Source organism: Spea bombifrons, chromosome 8 (genome assembly GCF_027358695.1).
Source record: "Spea bombifrons isolate aSpeBom1 chromosome 8, aSpeBom1.2.pri, whole genome shotgun sequence".
NCBI lineage: Eukaryota > Metazoa > Chordata > Amphibia > Anura > Pelobatidae > Spea > Spea bombifrons.
Genome location: NC_071094.1, coordinates 8,076,411 through 8,094,813, shown reverse-complemented (window position 1 = coordinate 8,094,813; position 18,403 = coordinate 8,076,411). Strand labels below are relative to the sequence as shown.

General features: G+C 38.0%; 1 protein-coding gene across 1 annotated transcript; it reads left to right on the top strand.

Moving 5' to 3' along the window:
• Positions 1 to 5,528: 5,528 nt before the first annotated feature.
• Positions 5,529 to 18,315, top strand: LOC128503732 (myosin-4-like). The gene is made up of 41 exons (XM_053473913.1): positions 5,529 to 5,570; positions 5,904 to 5,942; positions 6,919 to 7,140; positions 7,222 to 7,365; positions 7,774 to 7,930; positions 8,056 to 8,083; positions 8,172 to 8,286; positions 8,674 to 8,766; positions 8,849 to 8,912; positions 9,001 to 9,099; positions 9,268 to 9,371; positions 9,506 to 9,644; positions 9,781 to 9,899; positions 9,993 to 10,142; positions 10,230 to 10,400; positions 10,489 to 10,795; positions 10,889 to 10,953; positions 11,303 to 11,390; positions 11,493 to 11,610; positions 11,920 to 12,043; positions 12,128 to 12,264; positions 12,357 to 12,612; positions 12,730 to 12,972; positions 13,063 to 13,239; positions 13,346 to 13,491; positions 13,579 to 13,669; positions 13,750 to 14,139; positions 14,222 to 14,348; positions 14,456 to 14,574; positions 14,721 to 14,917; positions 14,999 to 15,182; positions 15,267 to 15,432; positions 15,790 to 15,914; positions 16,042 to 16,350; positions 16,522 to 16,725; positions 16,813 to 16,938; positions 17,026 to 17,196; positions 17,297 to 17,401; positions 17,621 to 17,716; positions 17,887 to 18,021; positions 18,174 to 18,315. Exons 3-41 carry the CDS (start codon positions 6,937 to 6,939, stop codon positions 18,189 to 18,191), a joined length of 5,811 nt encoding a protein of 1,936 aa, XP_053329888.1. The 5' UTR covers positions 5,529 to 5,570; positions 5,904 to 5,942; positions 6,919 to 6,936; the 3' UTR covers positions 18,192 to 18,315.
• The last annotated feature ends 88 nt before the right edge of the window (positions 18,316 to 18,403 follow it).

The following is an 18,403-nucleotide window of genomic DNA, read 5'->3' as shown; positions in this document are numbered from 1 at the left end:
TTGTATACGTGTAACTTTTTCTATAGGTGGAACAGAAAATAAGATATGGCCCCCACATGTGCCTTTTACTAAAAGGGGTTCCACGGAATGTAAATTGAAATCTAGCATTAAAGCAGTTTTTAACATTTATAAAAAGTGATTGTATTAATTGCTGTCCATGATGGGTTGTAATAGATTTAAATCTTTACATTTTGCAGTTCCATATCATAAACCCATGAAATGGTGATCACAAAAAATCTGTTTCAGAAACCCACCTCTTGCATGGTAGCGGAAGCAGCCGTTATAGCATTCTGCTCCCAGGATTTGTAAAATTATGCAAAGTTACTGTCCCTCTTTGGTGAAAGATGACGGGCTCTGGCTCCTTGTACAAGACTGGAGACGCTTCTGTTTCCCCTTCTTGTTGCGATCTACTTGCGTGCTCATCAGACAGCCTCAAATAACCCAATGGGGTCTGTATAGACCATGCAGGGAACTTAAATACTGTTAGTATAATAGTGCTGATGGAGGGGAAACCAGGCTTTCAGCAGACAGCCTCATCCCCTGAGATCGCCTATCCTGTGCTGGGCTTCAAATATGGTCACAGATGGTGCAGTGACATCTTAAACTTACCGGCTCAGAGCAAGCTCGGTCTGCTGAAGTGTTGACCTCAGGACTGTCCACTTCAGCTATAGGCTACTCAATTGCATTGCCTGTGTGGTCACATGATCACTGGGCTGTGTGTCCCAAAATAACACACTTTTTCCAAATATGGGTGGAATTCTCAACCAAGGTAGACTTCTACACGTCAAAAGTGAGAACACGCGAATAAAATAGGTGCCACATAGAATATGAACCCAACGCCTGTCGCTGAGGAGGTTGGTTAATGTTGCGAGAGTAACTGCCATCTATGAGAACATTAATTGAGAGTATAAGAGCCGGTACATATTTTAAAATAGAATGGAATAGATTGATATTCACCCCAAGAATGAGGTGGTGGGGGGGGGGTCAGTGACTCTATAATAAAGGTGGCTGATGCACGATAAGCAGAACTGTCTCAATGAACACCATCCAGTCCTACCCAATACACATTCACAAAAAGGGACTACAAAAAACCGTAAACGAGCACAGAAAGGATTCAGTGATAGTGTAAAAGGTTCCTAAACTCCCCTCACTGTATTAGCTCTACCACATTTGCTGGGAGGCTGTTCTACTTATCTACCACCCTTTCAGTATAACAAGAACGTCCTTGTATTACATCTAAACCTCATCAGTTTTGTACTTTGACCTCTTGTCCTAACATTTCTCATCCTTTGAAATAAACCTCCCTCTTGTGCCGACAAGAGCTAGGTTGGAGAGGTTGCAGTCTAAAAATCGCCAGGGGGAAGCAGCTGGCCAGCTCTGAGTCTAAAACAACTGTACAAACAAACATGTATAGGTTACAGATATCAGTACTCAACCAACTCAAAAGGGTTATGTGCAAAGCGGTTTTCTGCATACGCTGCACAACCTCGACCCTGCTTTTTTCGGTAACAGATGGTGCTATTTTCTCCAGAGTAAAGAACGTGTAAAATTTCATGTACAAATGTCGCTAAAAGAGGAACATCTCCTGGATTATTGGGTGGTCTCTGAGAGTCAATTTATGTTATTGTGACTATTTACAATGTTTAAAGGGTGGTACTTATTCTTTTAAAACTATCTTCCCTGACTTGGTTCTCCCAAGGTCCCTCTACACCTTTTTCATCGAATTCTCCCTTTTCTTCTCACCATAATCCTTTTTCCAACTGACTATTTGACTGCTCATCTACTAGCCTCTCAAACTGGGAGAACCTTTAATTTTCCTAGTTTACACTATGTGTGGCCTTCGAAAAAAGCAAAAACATCCAACACATGCTATTGAAAACATTTCTTTTTGATCAGTAAGAATGGCAACAGCAACTGGAGGTCCTTATTCAGAACAGCAAAAGCCTTCAAGACAGTGCTTATTATACAACAGCCCAAGAAATATGTTTAGTAGCCTCTTGTGATGCTAAATTGAATAACCTTAACGATATATTTTACAGCCAACTCACACAAAAAGTACAACGAGGCAAACACAGACATTTAACAAGATGCATCTAGCTAGGTCAACCAAGAAGAATACTTTAATTCCTCCTTGTTTCTCTTAAGGACTCCTATTTTACATGTTTACGTTTTTTCAAGCTTTCTTGCCTAATATTGAGGTGCATATCCCGCACTCTCCCTTACCGGCTAATTAGAGGAAACATGACGGCTGCGTTTCGCTTTATGCTGTACCGTCGCTAGGTCCCCACCTGTTACAAGGAGTAACAGACTGTTCCAACATAACAATCTACAACAACGTGTACTCATCTTTAATTCACACCGCTGTTCATTCATATGCTTGTATTAATCTATTTCTAGCTTCTAAACAATTCCTCTTCTCTTCACCACCATTAATGATGATGTACCCAGATCAGACCACACTAGCAACCCCTTCTCCAAGTCCACGTAAGATTTACACTGTCCATACCTACAAACTTAAGATCTCGCTTCTTCTTTCCTGACATGTTCCACCTAGCATTACTCAGAATACATTAAAAATAAAGCATAGCATTCAGTAAATGTTATGCTATTGTAATATATTGTTACCATTTTAAAATATATTTTTAAGTAAAGTGAAAGGAACTCACCTACTGCCCTCCCCTGTACTGTAAAAAAGTACAAAAAATTTGTAAAATCTAAAAAAATAAGAAGAGGCCTGGGACAGAGACCTGAGTAAAATATCAAATAATTAATTCCAGAGCTTTTTAGCATGTTACTGCTGTAACCCCCCCCCCAAAGCACTGATGGGCATCAAAGTTGCTGACATCACTACACAAGTGTGGCTTCCTAAATCATCATGACATCATAATCAGGGTCTCATGACATCAATGTCACAAAGAGACATATACTTTGGACAAAACCGAGGAACAAAGTTTTTTTTCCATTTAAAGTCTCCCTAGGATAGAAAGTGTCCATTGTAACAGCTTGCAAAAGAAGGATCCTCCTCTCCTTCTGTACCTCTACGTCTTAACTAGTGTTCATGTTTACATGCATTTTGCATTCATTCATTTTATATATCGTGTGTTTTCATTTTATTTGTAATTCAGTATCCTCGTCATTTGTAATCAGGCACCCAGATCTGCTGACGCTCTATCAAGAAAATGTAAAGCAATGGGGCAGATTCTTTCAGCCCGCTCTAGAGGCACTCTAGGGTAAATAACATATTCTAGTTAATGTAGTAAATCTTTACTACCAATAACTGCTAAAGTATTTTACACATATTTCTAACATGCATGCTATGAAATTAATATGTAACGGGCTCACAACATTTCTTTAAGACCAAGTTGGACCTCATAGAGGATAAAAGAAAAGTTTTAATATGCAATGGAATTTTGTGGAACTATTACAATATAATTGAAGAAGTATCCAGTCTATGTGACCCGAAGGTTTCTGCCTTCCACTGCTGCGCATGAATGTCTTAACATTTGGTGCCTGAATTCCCAAGGGACGTGTCAGTTGATTAATGTCAGTTTGTAGCAGCTAAAATATCCCTGACACAGAAGTCCATTTGTCAAGTAGGTGACACGTTGATAATGAGTATAGCAGAAGAACATGCCCATTAATGTTATTCCTGGCAATAAAAGTTGGAACAGAAATCATTGATTCAAAGTTAGATATTGAAAAGGAGCCGCTTAATAAATGCTTCCGAATGCAAGAGAAGAGCTGTCAGTGGGATATGCCAATGCTAAGTATCCTAGTTCCTGGTTACGAGCCACTAATCCCAGAGTTATGTCTGGAGAGGGATTGATATACAAGTGTGTAAACAATAAATATCAATACAAAATACCATTAATAGTTATATAACACACCAATATATAATACGAACACTTCATTTAGAATTCTATTTTCAGGTAAATGGCACATACAAGTTGTTTTATTTTATAGATTTGTATATATATAATATAATTGTAATGTAATACACATTCTTCTTTAAATATCCTAAAATAGAAAAGCTAATGCACATGAAGTGTGGCTAAAAGGAACTTTATCCACGATAGCCTAATGTAAAAATGTAGCCACGATTCCTAATATTTACTGCCAGGGTCTAAATCCTTGCTCCATCTTACATTGATTTCTAGCAACATCATCTAGTTTATTGCTCCTAAAGATTTCTCTCAGGCTCCAAAATTCTATGTAGATTTGTCTATCCCTGGTTGTAAGCGCATATACAGTATGTGTGTATGTATGTATAGATATCTATATATATATATATATATATATAGATAGATAGATATTAACTTTCGAGCTGATCCAGAAATGCTAAACAATGAATGTTTGTTTTTTGGTATGGTTTTTGTAGGAGATGGTATAGAATTTGGAAATAAAAGTGCATTCATTATAATAATAATTATTTAATAATTATTTATGTATATAGGGCCAAAAATTAATGCCCCGCTTCTTACAGTCCATACATTCAAAGTCTGACAAAACTAGAACTACCATACTAAGACACACATTAGGTAAAGAGGGTCCGGCTCATAAGCTTACAATCTATAAGTATAAATATATATACGGATAAACATTGTAAGTTGTAGAGCTTTCATAAGGCTACTTACTACCCACAAGTGATAAGATTACGGGTAATTTGCCCATGAAATGAAATATATAAAATAAATAAAACAACTGTTGGTGATCCATACTCATTGTGCACATAATCTGTAATTTACATGTGCATGTTAAGGGCAGTTTCAGTTTATCTCCGAAGCTTCTATCTATGATGGCACCAAACTATCTATTTATGTAGCCCCTGGGAACAGCTTATGTGGCAGCTGTTCTCTCAAAGACTTGGTTGTTGCTTGTTTCTGTGTCATAGAACCCACACTGAGAAGGCTTCATGTGATATATTTATACACGGTGTACAGTGCCTTTATACGATATACTTTAAATACAGCATAGGTAATATGCTGATGCACAATGTACAGCACCGTTACGACATGCTCAAAACATAGAATATGTTTTATCATAATGTACACTAAAGTTATATATATATATATATATATATATATATATATATATATATATATATTACCTAGAACAGCATATGTTGTGGTGTATGTAATATACACTGCCAACAGATGCTAAAACATTTACCGACAAGGTAACAGGGTTTCTAAATATCACTCATAAGAATCAAAAAGCAGATCAGCTAACTCTCTCTCTATACATATATACGGTATATATATAAATATATAATGCAGAACACATATGTGAATGATATGTATTGAGCATTGAAGGTATTTAGATTGATTAGTAAAAACTAATTCTAGCGCACACTTAATGTTGGAGCAGATGCTTCCCAGCATCCTGGGGTAGTCAGTCTCCTTCTAAATTATGCGAGTTATTTTTACTTGTGACGGACACACAGGTTTAGGCTTTCATGCACAGTTAAGGCAATGTGAAGACCCCTTCCATAAGTAGAGAGAGCTGAGTTAGCAGATGGACACACTATATAAGCTGGGTCTTAGGCTCTCAGTGGTTAGGCGTTATTTGTGGTAAGTGCTGGATGTCTTGTACTGGCCACTTCTTCATGCTGCACACATTAGACTGTGTCTAGGGGCTACATTATTTAACAACCATTTTTCCTACCTGGGCCGGAACCGACTACAAGAAAATACTTTTCTCACTTCTCCAACATAGAAGAGCAAAAGCCAAATTATATCATAGATGCATAACACATACTGTTTAGTTCTTGGCTAACCTTTCATGATTAAATTATGCTTATTCACTTCTAGAACAGATCTTTTATGATTTCAAATCTATAGCAATCTGTAAAAAATAACAATGTCTACCATTTATTTCATTAGTCTCACTCTCCTTCTTTTTAGGGGGGACATCCGACTTTTTCTTCCAGTCATCACTGAAGGGTAAGCCCGTTAAAAGTAACGTCTTTTTTTTTTCTTATAATATTAAAACTTTCTTCTCTTTCTTGTGTCGAAACATCAAGTTTGTATGAGAAAGACTTGTGTAAGATAAGCCATGCTTCTTTCTATGCATCAGAGCCCTAGCAGGTCGAGCAAACTACATTGCTGATGGAACTTTACGGGAAACCACTGGGTTTAATGGTAAACCTAGATGAAACAGTGGAAGGTACTGGTACTGTAAATATATGATGCCAGTACCTGTGCACATGGCACTATTATCTGACTGATGCCAGTGGTGTGGAGATGATATTTGATGCCCAGGCTGCCCTTATTTTAAGATTTTTGGGCCATTACTAGACATTACAGAAGTAGCAGTGTATACCATTACTGGTTCCATTTTGGTGTTGGACAGAATGACATAAAATATTTTGTTGGATTAGTGGGCTGGGTAGCAGGGATTGCACCTTTGGCTGAAGGGGCAGCTCTCAGAACAGAACTTTAAATTAAATTAAGGGTAGAAAATGAACTGCATGTTTTGTGGGGGGAGTTTTCTAGATGTTGTAGGGCTACAATTGACATGAGCAATCACCAAAAATATGTCCAAGTGTGGCTGGAAGAACAAAGTGTTGTAGATTAAACATTACCATTAAAATTTACCAAATCAAACCAGTAGAGGGGAATACAATATATCTAATTTTGTCTTTGAAATGTTGCCTCTTTCTTTGTAAATATAATAATGTATTTTATTGAAAATGTTGTATTATGAAAAAGCCTCATAATTTGGATTTGTAGTTACACGTTTAAAGAGGAAACAGGAGTGTGTGGAGGTTGTCTACATCTGGTTTACAACTGAATGATAGAATCAGAGCTTTAATGTCATGTGACAATTACAATTACCAATTTTTGGAAGTATTTCTACACATTTAGCTATTTATACATTGAAGTCGAAATGTAATTCACAGAAATATATGCCTTGCAGGTACAAACACCAGCAATCATGTCGGGCGACGGGGAGATGGCAGTCTTTGGACCGGCTGCTCCTTTTCTCCGTAAATCAGATAAAGAAAGATTGGAGGCCCAGAACAGGCCTTTCGATGCCAAGAACACCTGCTTTGTAGACGATCAAAAGGAACTCTACGTCAAAGGTTTAGTCACAGCCCGGGAAGACGGAAAACTCACTGTGAAGACCGAAGATGGAAGGGTAATTTGAAGAGTTATTTAACATTGTTTGTGGTAGCTGCTGGTGATACATTCAAATTAACCTTTTTTTTCTTTATTCCAGACCGTAACTGTGAAAGAAAGCCAGGTTTACCCCCAAAATCCTCCCAAGTATGACAAGATTGAAGACATGGCCATGATGACCCATCTGAATGAAGCCTCTGTGTTGTATAACCTGAAAGAACGTTATGCAGCATGGATGATCTACGTAAGTTTGCATTTGCCGGCCTCATACGTATCAAAGTAAATCTGATGTATTGCTAATACACAGTGCTATAGCTATTATAATTGTAGTTACAGTTGTTTATGCCAACTATTCTTTGCAAAAATGTAGCTCGCACTGTTTATTGATTCAATAAGTATGCTTTTAACAATAATTTACTCGAATTTAATATTAACAATATTATTATTTCTTTTGGAAAATAGACCACCAGATTAAATATAATATAATAATCATCAAAATATATCTATATTTTTTTTTCTTGAGTAACAATACAGTTCGGCCCATTAAATGGGCTTGAGTTGTTTATTGTTTTGTTTTCCAGAAATCATTATTTATTATTTATTATATTATGTACAGATCGGACGATATAAAATGTTTAAATTGTTTATTTAGACCTATTCCGGCCTTTTCTGCGTCACTGTAAACCCCTACAAGTGGCTGCCAGTGTACAACCCTGAGGTTGTTGCCGGCTACAGAGGAAAGAAGCGTATGGAAGCTCCACCACACATCTTCTCCATCTCTGATAACGCCTATCAGTCCATGTTAACAGGTACATAGCCTTACTATATAGTAAAACTGAGTGTGATTTAAAAAAAATATATATATAGAATTTAAAAATATATATAAACTAGACTATGATTTACCTACTACAAATCCCCATCTTTTACTTTGCAGATCGTGAAAATCAGTCTATCCTGATCACGTAAGTAAAATGTGTTATTATTTGTTTGAATTCAGCCATTTATTTGCATGTTCTCCAAGTCATATATTACTCTTTATTTAATCCCCAGTGGAGAATCTGGTGCAGGAAAAACTGTGAACACAAAACGTGTCATCCAGTACTTTGCAACAATTGCTGCTATTGGAGACAGTGGGAAAAAGAAGGAGCTAGCCAACAGTATGAAGGTAATATTTTAGAGCATCAGCTGTAGTCAACTATAACACTCCAGAAATAGAATGCTACACAGACCAATACAGTCATCACAGCTCTTATCAAATAATGTGGGGTCATGGGGCCACTTTCCAGATGATTTCATTCTCCAACTTATCCGATTAGGTTGTTCCCTCTTCTCATATCGTTATTTCATTCCTGATTTTCCTTGCTTCTCTTTTCCATTTTTCTTCTATACTCCTCGGTGTTATTCCAGTTTCCATTTCCCACTCCCTTATCCAATTTAGTTTCCTTCTTTTTTTCTAAAACGATCCCAATTTTTGGGATTAAGGTGAAGTTCCAAGGCTAATATCAACGCTGGACCAGTTTGTACCATATTAATACATGTTTAACTTTGACAGGGGACTCTGGAAGATCAAATTATCCAGGCCAACCCTCTCCTGGAAGCCTTCGGTAATGCCAAGACAGTGAGAAATGACAACTCTTCTCGCTTCGTAAGTAATGTTCTCTTCTTCCTCAAGCCATATAATTTCCCCGTTGTTACTTTATTTTCTGAACTCTCATTGTCACTTTTAGGGTAAATTCATCAGAATCCACTTCGGAACTTCTGGAAAACTGTCTTCAGCAGATATTGAAACATGTAAGATTCCGTGTATATTTCCGATTTGTTTCTTTTTACTCTGTTTCCATCATTTCGTGTGATCATTCATGAATATTTCTTTATGCAGATCTGCTGGAGAAATCCAGAGTAACCTTCCAGCTGTCTGCTGAGAGAAGCTACCATATCTTCTACCAGATCCTGACAAACAAGAAACCAGAAGTCGTTGGTAATTAAAACTTTTTTCACGTCTCCAAAACAAGTTAAACAACTAGATCCATCTGGGCAGTATATATATTATGGTCCTGTAATAAACAAACAATATATACCCCATAAATCATAATAATAATGTCATAATGCCACTACTGTACTGTATGTTTTGCTTTGTTTTCTTCAGAAATGCTTCTTGTTACAACCAACCCATACGACTACCCTTCCATCAGCCAAGGTGAGATTGTTGTGAAGAGTATTGATGATGAAGAGGAACTGTTGGCCACTGATGTAAGTATTATCAATTATTGATGTATATCACACCATCCTATTCCACGGCAGTATATTACAATATCTGTAGAAAAACATCCTTGCAATAATACTATGAATACAGGTTTCATTTTTTATACTTGTTTTACCCCCAGTCTGCCATTGACATCTTGGGCTTCAACGGAGAAGAAAAGCAAGGCATCTACAAACTGACAGGAGCCGTCATGCACCATGGTAACATGAAATTCAAGCAGAAACAAAGAGAGGAGCAGGCTGAACCCGATGGCACAGAAGGTTTGTATCATTTCACATGAAACAGACAGGAAACTATCCATTCACTATCTATATTCATATCCATGAGTTATCCTTTCTACAGTTTGTCCATGTTGTACATATATATATATAAATATTTTGCATCTTCACTTTTCAGTTGCTGACAAAATTGCTTATCTGATGGGCTTAAACTCTTCCGATTTGCTAAAGGCTCTGTGCTACCCAAGAGTAAAGGTCGGCAATGAGTTTGTCACAAAAGGACAGACTGTTCCACAGGTATTTATTCATTAAATATTCAAATATTTCTTTTGATCGACTGATAGATTTCTTTTAATGGCCTGAAACTCTTCAAATGACTGTGTTTTTCAGGTTAACAACTCTGTTGGTGCCCTCTGCAAGTCCGTGTTTGAGAAATTGTTCTTGTGGATGGTCACACGTATCAACCAGCAGCTGGACACTAAACAACCAAGACAGTTCTTCATTGGTGTCCTGGATATCGCTGGCTTTGAAATCTTTGATGTAAGTCCATATTCATTTAAATGTCCTTTATAATGTTTCCGGAACAAATAGCCAACATGTCGTAAAACCACTTTCTACCATCTACAGTTCAACAGCTTGGAGCAGCTCTGCATCAACTTCACCAATGAAAAACTGCAGCAGTTCTTCAACCATCACATGTTCGTCCTGGAACAAGAAGAATACAAAAAGGAAGGCATTGACTGGGAATTCATTGACTTCGGTATGGATCTCGCTGCCTGTATTGAGCTCATTGAGAAGGTGGGTTCCTGAGATGAAAACTACCCAACTAGCCATAAAACATTACTCGGTGACATTGAAATAAGCTCACTAATGTTTTTCCTTTCAGCCAATGGGTATCTTTTCAATCCTTGAAGAAGAGTGCATGTTCCCCAAGGCCACTGACACCTCCTTCAAGAACAAGCTGTATGAACAACATCTTGGCAAGTGCAAGAACTTTGAGAAGCCCAAGCCTGGCAAAGGAAAGGCTGAAGCTCACTTCTCTCTGGTCCACTATGCTGGTACCGTGGATTACAACATCTCTGGCTGGCTGGAGAAGAACAAGGATCCACTCAATGAGTCTGTTGTCCAGCTGTACCAGAAATCACCAATGAAGCTCTTGTCCTTCCTCTATTCAAGCTACGCTAATCCTGATGGTGGGTATTGGACATCTGCCCTGAAAATAGCCAGAGAACTGGCCCATGCACCTATTTAATATTATATCATTATTTTTAATTTCCTTTAAACAGCCGAAGCAAAGAGTGGAAAGAAGAAGAAGGGATCTTCCTTCCAAACTGTATCTGCTTTATTCAGGGTCAGTATATTTTTATTTGATGCATAACTTAAGAATAATATTATTATTTAAAAAAAAAATGTAAAAGACATCCCATTTAAATAATTGAATGATCCAATACAAGTGGCAATAAAATGTTATTTATTTAACACCATTCTATATATATAAACTGGTGTTAAATAAGCCTGTCTGCATGCTACATGGGGATAAAAATGTGGCCACGCATATCCAGCAATCGGCTGCTGGTCTTAAAATGCCAGGGCCACGTTGTGAGTGACAGTCTGGCCTTTTGTGGGTTTTATAAGCATTCTTGTGTACTTGGGTGATTTTGTTATGTAGGAGAACTGATTTGCTTTGCAATGTTCCCCAGGAAAATCTGAACAAGTTGATGAGCACCCTGAGGAGCACTCACCCACACTTTGTGCGTTGTCTGATTCCAAATGAGAGCAAGACTCCTGGTAAAGATTTTGTTTACATGTAGTATTTTTATATACACTCTGATTCCTCTCCAGGATGAGTGTCCCTAATGTGATAAAACTTAACATAATTTCCGCCCACAGGTATCATGGAAAACCATCTGATCATCCACCAGTTGAGATGTAACGGTGTGCTGGAAGGTATTAGAATCTGCAGAAAAGGATTCCCCAGCAGGATCCTCTATGGTGACTTCAAACAACGGTGATTTTCCTTAATTTAATTAATTTGTGTTATATTTCTTATTGTTTTGAAACTACATGCAATAATAAAAGCCACCAAACTTTCATAATCTATAAATTAAAAGATAATACATAATCAGCTATTTGGATGCATTTGAGCCAAAATATATTGGGAATGGTTATATTATTTTCTATAGTTGCTACATTCCATTAAGTTCACAAGTTAAACTTCCATCTACAATACAGACAAAATGTGATCATCATCAAATCACATTATTGCTTAGTAAACTCATGAAGATGTTAATCTTATCTCTCTCTTTTTTAAATAAAGTTATAAAGTGTTGAACGCCAGCGCAATTCCAGACGGGCAGTTTATTGACAGCAAGAAGGCTTCTGAGAAGCTGCTTGGCTCTATTGATATTGATCACACTCAATACAAATTTGGCCACACAAAGGTATAAAAACATGTATTACAGCATTTAAAGTTATATTGCATGATTCTTTTTTGGAACATTTAATCAAAACTTACTGGTTTGCAGGTGTTCTTTAAAGCTGGTCTTCTGGGTACCCTGGAAGAAATGAGAGATGACAAGTTGGCACAACTTATTACCCGCACTCAAGCTCTTTGCAGAGGTTTCTTGATGAGAACAGAGTTCAAGAAAATGGTCGAAAGAAGGTAGTAATCTATTTCCCTGAAAACAAAAATAGTCTGTGGAAGCAGTTACCATCCAACAGAAACTTACTCTTTAACCCTCTAATCTCAAATAGGGAGGCAATCTTCGTCATTCAGTACAACCTCAGGTCATTCATGAATGTCAAACACTGGCCATGGATGAAACTGTACTTCAAGATTAAACCTCTCTTGAAGAGTGCTGAAACTGAGAAGGAGATGGCAAACATGAAGGAAGAGTTTGAGAAGACCAAGGAAGCCCTTGTGAAATCAGAAGCTAAAAAGAAGGAACTAGAAGAGAAAATGGTTTCCCTACTGCAGGAGAAGAATGATTTACTGCTGCAGGTTCAGTCAGTAAGTAAATAATTAATATTGGTCTGTCTATCTATCTATCTATCTATCTATCTAATCTAATCTATCTCTGCAAAAGATGGCAATGCACCTTTGTAATATAAATCTGTAACTCAACAGGAAGGTGAAACTTTGGCTGATGCAGAGGAAAGATGTGAAGGCCTCATCAAGAACAAAATCCAACTGGAATCTAAAATCAAAGAAATTACAGAGAGACTTGAAGATGAAGAAGAAAGCAATGCTGAACTCACAGCCAAGAAGAGGAAACTGGAAGATGAATGCTCTGAGCTGAAGAAAGACATTGATGACCTGGAACTCACCTTGGCCAAAGTAGAAAAGGAGAAGCATGCCACAGAGAACAAAGTATGAAGCTCTCAATGCAATCCCACATGTCATACTTACTGCTTGACAAGAAAAGAGCTTTTCATTTAATGCTTTTCATTTTAACTTCAGGTTAAGAACCTCACAGAGGAAATGGCAACACTTGATGAGAATATCTCCAAGGTTAGCAAGGAGAAGAAAGCACTCCAAGAGGCTCACCAGCAAACACTGGATGACCTGCAGGCTGAGGAGGACAAAGTCAATACCTTGTCAAAGGCCAAGACTAAGCTGGAACAGCAAGTAGATGACGTAAGCACGTGTTTAAAATAGTGTTTTATTTACATTATCAGAATCTACAAACATTATTGCGGTTTATCACTAGGACCGGATCTCAACATACGTTTTTATTTTATAGCTGGAAGGTTCTCTGGAACAAGAAAAGAAGCTTCGTCTTGACCTTGAAAGATCCAAGAGGAAACTTGAAGGTGATCTGAAGCTTTCCCAGGAAACTGTAATGGATCTTGAAAATGACAAACAGCAAACTGAGGAAAAACTCAAGAAGTTAGTATTATTTCTTTATCTTTATCATTATTATTCGTTCAGTACTTTCAAATAAGTGACTTAATGTCTTCCATGTATCTTATACAGGAAGGAATTTGAAATTAGCCAGCTCCAAAGCAAAATAGAAGATGAGCAGTCTCTTGGATCTCAGTTGCAGAAGAAGATCAAGGAACTTCAGGTATATCTGTTTCTATCAAACCATTCACTTTTGTAATCAATATTTTAGATTCTGTGTAGTAATCAGTTATGGTTCTTCAGGCTCGCATTGAAGAACTTGAGGAGGAAATTGAAGCAGAACGTGCAGCACGTGCAAAGGTTGAGAAACAGAGGGCTGATCTCTCCAGGGAACTAGAAGAGATTAGTGAAAGACTTGAAGAGGCTGGAGGTGCAACATCTGTTCAGATTGAGATGAACAAGAAACGTGAAGCTGAGTTCCAGAAACTGAGACGTGACTTGGAAGAAGCCACCCTTCAACATGAAGCCACCGCTGCTGCTCTGCGCAAAAAGCAAGCAGACAGCGTTGCTGAGCTTGGGGAACAAATTGATAACCTGCAGCGTGTCAAGCAAAAGCTGGAGAAAGAGAAGAGTGAGTTTAAGATGGAGATTGATGATCTCGCCAGCAACCTTGAGAACATCTCTAAATCCAAGGTCAGATTATTTTATTTTTTTTCACTCTGTTATAATTACATTTTAAGTATATAAGTCTTAATACCAATACTTGTCCTTATAGGCCAACCTTGAAAAAGTAAACCGTGTGCTTGAGGATCAACTCAGTGAAGTGAAGGCAAAGGACGATGAGAACCAGCGTCTTCTCAATGATCTCACTGCTCAAAGAGCTCGCTTCCAAACTGAGAACGGTACTTAAAATATTTAATGTTATGAATAGATTTATTAATATTTTTTTGTTGTTGGTTACAATAGAAAGTGTAAACAATGTCCTATTATATCTTCTAATTGCTTCCAGGTGAACTTTCCCGTCAGCTTGAAGAGAGAGAATCACTGATTTCACAGCTCTCAAGAGGCAAGCAAGGATTTACCCAACAAGTAGAAGAACTCAAGAGACAACTGGAGGAGGAATCAAAGGTAACTCCAAAATGTCTAAGTCTGGGTACATAAGATAAAGTGCATTTTGATTATGAAGTATTGTCTTTAAGATATCTCAAGCAACAATGTGTTTGCAAAAATATCATTTTTATTATAACACATAAAGGTTAACGTTATTTTCTCAGGCTAAGAACGCCCTCGCTCATGCCTTGCAATCATCTCGTCACGACAATGATTTGCTCCGTGAGCAATATGAGGAGGAACAAGAAGCCAAGGCTGAGCTTCAACGCTCCTTGTCCAAAGCAAATGGTGAAGTTGCTCAATGGAGGACCAAATATGAGACTGATGCCATTCAGCGCACAGAGGAGCTGGAGGAGGCCAAGTATGTTCTTACAAAACAAATCTGATGTAAATCTGATGTAAAAGTTTAAATAGTTTACTAACAATGTTGATGCATTTACAGGAAGAAGCTTGCTCAGCGTTTACAGGATGCTGAAGAGCAGGTAGAGGCCGTGAACTCTAAATGCGCCTCCTTGGAAAAGACCAAGCAGAGGCTGCAGGCTGAGGTTGAGGACCTGATGGTTGATGTTGAGAGAGCAAACAGTGCAGCAGCTGCTCTGGATAAGAAGCAAAGGAACTTCGATAAGGTACAAAGAAAACATGATCCTGTTGTGGTTTTGTGGCAAATGTCTAAAATTCAGACCTTATAACAGTTCCGATTGATTTAAAAGGTCTTGGTAGAGTGGAAACAGAAGTATGAGGAGGGTCAGGCTGAGCTGGAGGCTGTTCAGAAGGAGTCCCGCACCCTGAGCACTGAAATCTTCAAGCTGAAGAACGCTTATGAAGAGTCCTTGGAACAAGTTGAAACCCTAAAACGGGAGAACAAGAACTTGCAACGTAAGTTTATTTTTGGTTTTTTAGATGATCAAGTGAGACCTCTGCAAGACTGGCAGTGCGGATCACTATCCTTGTAGGTTTATAAGGATGTAGAACTACATATCCCAGAAGAAAATAATTACATAAAATGATGCATAGGATTAAAAGTGTTTTGGGGGCCTTACATGCATATGATAGCCCTATAATATACGGAGATATGTCTTACAACTAATATTGTTCTAGCGATGTGCACTCACCGGGGCAAGGTAGTCCTGCACATACCTATCCAATATTCACATGACCGTTGGTGACATTTATAGTAAGCAAAGAAACATTTCAATTGAGGAGGTTAATTAATTTATGTGCCATTTTTTTCAGAGGAGATCTCAGATCTGACTGAACAAATTGGTGAATCTGCAAAATCTGTTATTGAACTTGAAAAATCCAAGAAGCAGGTTGAGCAGGAGAAGAGTGATCTTCAGGCCGCCCTGGAGGAAGCAGAGGTATTTGTTCGATATCATTGGAGGCTGGAGCAATCTAATTTCCTTACTATCCTTTAGTGTTTGATTTGATAGGAACTATTAGACATTTCCCAAACAATAATACATTTATCTTATGTTGCAATAAAAGGGATCTTTGGAACACGAAGAAGCCAAGATTCTGCGCATTCAGCTTGAACTGAACCAGGTGAAATCAGAGGTAGACAGGAAAGTCGCAGAGAAGGATGAAGAGATTGAACAGCTGAAGAGGAACACCCAAAGAGTTATTGATACTCTGCAGAGCACCCTAGACTCTGAGATCAGAAGCAGAAACGACGCTCTGAGACTGAAGAAGAAGATGGAGGGAGACTTGAATGAGCTTGAAATCCAACTCAGCCATGCCAACCGCCAGGCTGCAGATGCACAGAAACAGCTCAGAAATATCCAGGCTCAATACAAGGTACCCCAGCATTATCTCATCATGATTAAGTACTTGGAAATATTTTCAGAGCCAGTTATTTCTGAAGGGTGGTAAAGATTGGTATACCTTTTGTCACTTTATGGAAATTAAAGGAGCCTTTATCTCTTATAGTGTAACAAATTGCTTACTGTGTCATATTTTGTCTTATAGGAAGTCCAACTTCAGCTGGATGATTCACTCAGAGGACAGGAAGATCTCAAGGAACAGGTTGCTGTGATTGAACGTAGAAATAACCTGCAGCAAGCTGAAATTGAGGAGATTAGGTCTGCTCTGGAACAGACTGAGAGATCCCGCAAGATTGCAGAACAAGAGCTTCTTGATGCAAGCGAGCGTGTACAGCTTCTGCACTCACAGGTAAAACACATTCCACACAAACCAAATAATTCGCATTCATGGAACATGCCTAAACCGGATATTAAACTATTTTCTTCATTATTCCAGAACACCAGCCTAATCAACAGCAAGAAGAAGCTTGAGAATGACATTGCTCAGCTCCAGAATGAGGCTGAGGAGTCTATCCAAGAATCCAGAAATGCTGAGGAGAAAGCTAAGAAGGCCATCACAGATGTATGTTTTATCTTTTAGCAGTCTACTTTCCATTCTCTCAGTTGTTTAAGTTGTTCTTACTCATTTATTTTATACATTTTACCAAAGGCTGCCCTGATGGCAGAGGAGCTGAAGAAGGAGCAGGACACCAGCGCTCATCTTGAGAGAATGAAGAAGAACCTTGAGCAGACCGTGAAGGACTTGCAACACCGTCTGGATGAAGCTGAGCAGTTGGCTTTGAAGGGAGGAAAGAAGCAGCTCCAGAAGCTTGAGTCTAGAGTATGTATGACAATACAGTAGTAGGATAAATGAGATTATATATATATTTATATACTGTAGATCAAGTTTAATGGTTTTTCTATTCATTTTGAATCTGTAGGTAAGAGAACTGGAAAATGAACTGGAAAATGAACAGAAGCGCGGTGTTGAAGCAGTGAAGGGCGTTCGCAAATATGAGAGAAGAGTGAAGGAGCTGACATATCAGGTAATCACAATAGTCAATGGTTTCTAGAATAAAAGTAAAAGGTATACTGATAGGTTAGAAATAACTAAAACAACAGTGGTTTAAATACCACTTGTTCTGGAACTAGTTGATAACATATATAACATTGTTCACATTATATTTTTAACCAAAGATATTTTTCATCTCTTAACATGTCACTGCTCTTTGTAAAAAAATCTATCATTTTTTTCCATCTTGCAGACAGAGGAAGACAGAAAGAATGTCCTGAGACTGCAGGATCTGGTAGACAAACTGCAGCTGAAAGTAAAAGCCTACAAGAGGCAGGCCGAGGAATCTGTAAGTACTGAAAAACCGAATGGTTTTATTCAATTTCCTGGTTATAGACAATATTGTAGTTTCTAGTGTTGACAAACTTTAAAACCACTAAATGGAATTTGCAGGTTGAAGTTTTCAACCACTTTCAGAGGATAATTGCTTACATATTTTCCCGTTTTGCTCTTTCTCAGGAGGAACAAGCCAATATCCACCTGGGTCGTTTCAGGAAAGTGCAGCACGAGCTTGAAGAAGCAGAGGAGAGAGCAGACATTGCAGAGTCCCAAGTGAACAAGCTCAGAGCTAAGAGCCGTGACATTGGTGGCAAGGTATGCATCTAGTGGTGCCCTTCACCAATAAAACCCGTTTTTAGGGCTTATGAATATGTCATTATCAATGGTGCTGTAGAAATCAAAAACCGTACAATGGAAACCTTTACTGTTACAGATATAAACTAATAGCTTTCTTACTTATTCTACAGAAGGAGAGCGAAGAATGAACAACCATGCGTGACAGAAGAGGGAGAAACTTGCAAAATGTGAATTTCTCTCATCTTTTACATTTCCCCCCAACGTTTCCCTTATAATATACCCCTACATAAATTTGATATTTGAAACTTTTAAGTACGTTGTCCTGTCTTCTTTTAGTTATTGCTAATTACCAGCATTAAAATAATGCTATGTATATTTCAACATCTAAGTTCATCTTTTG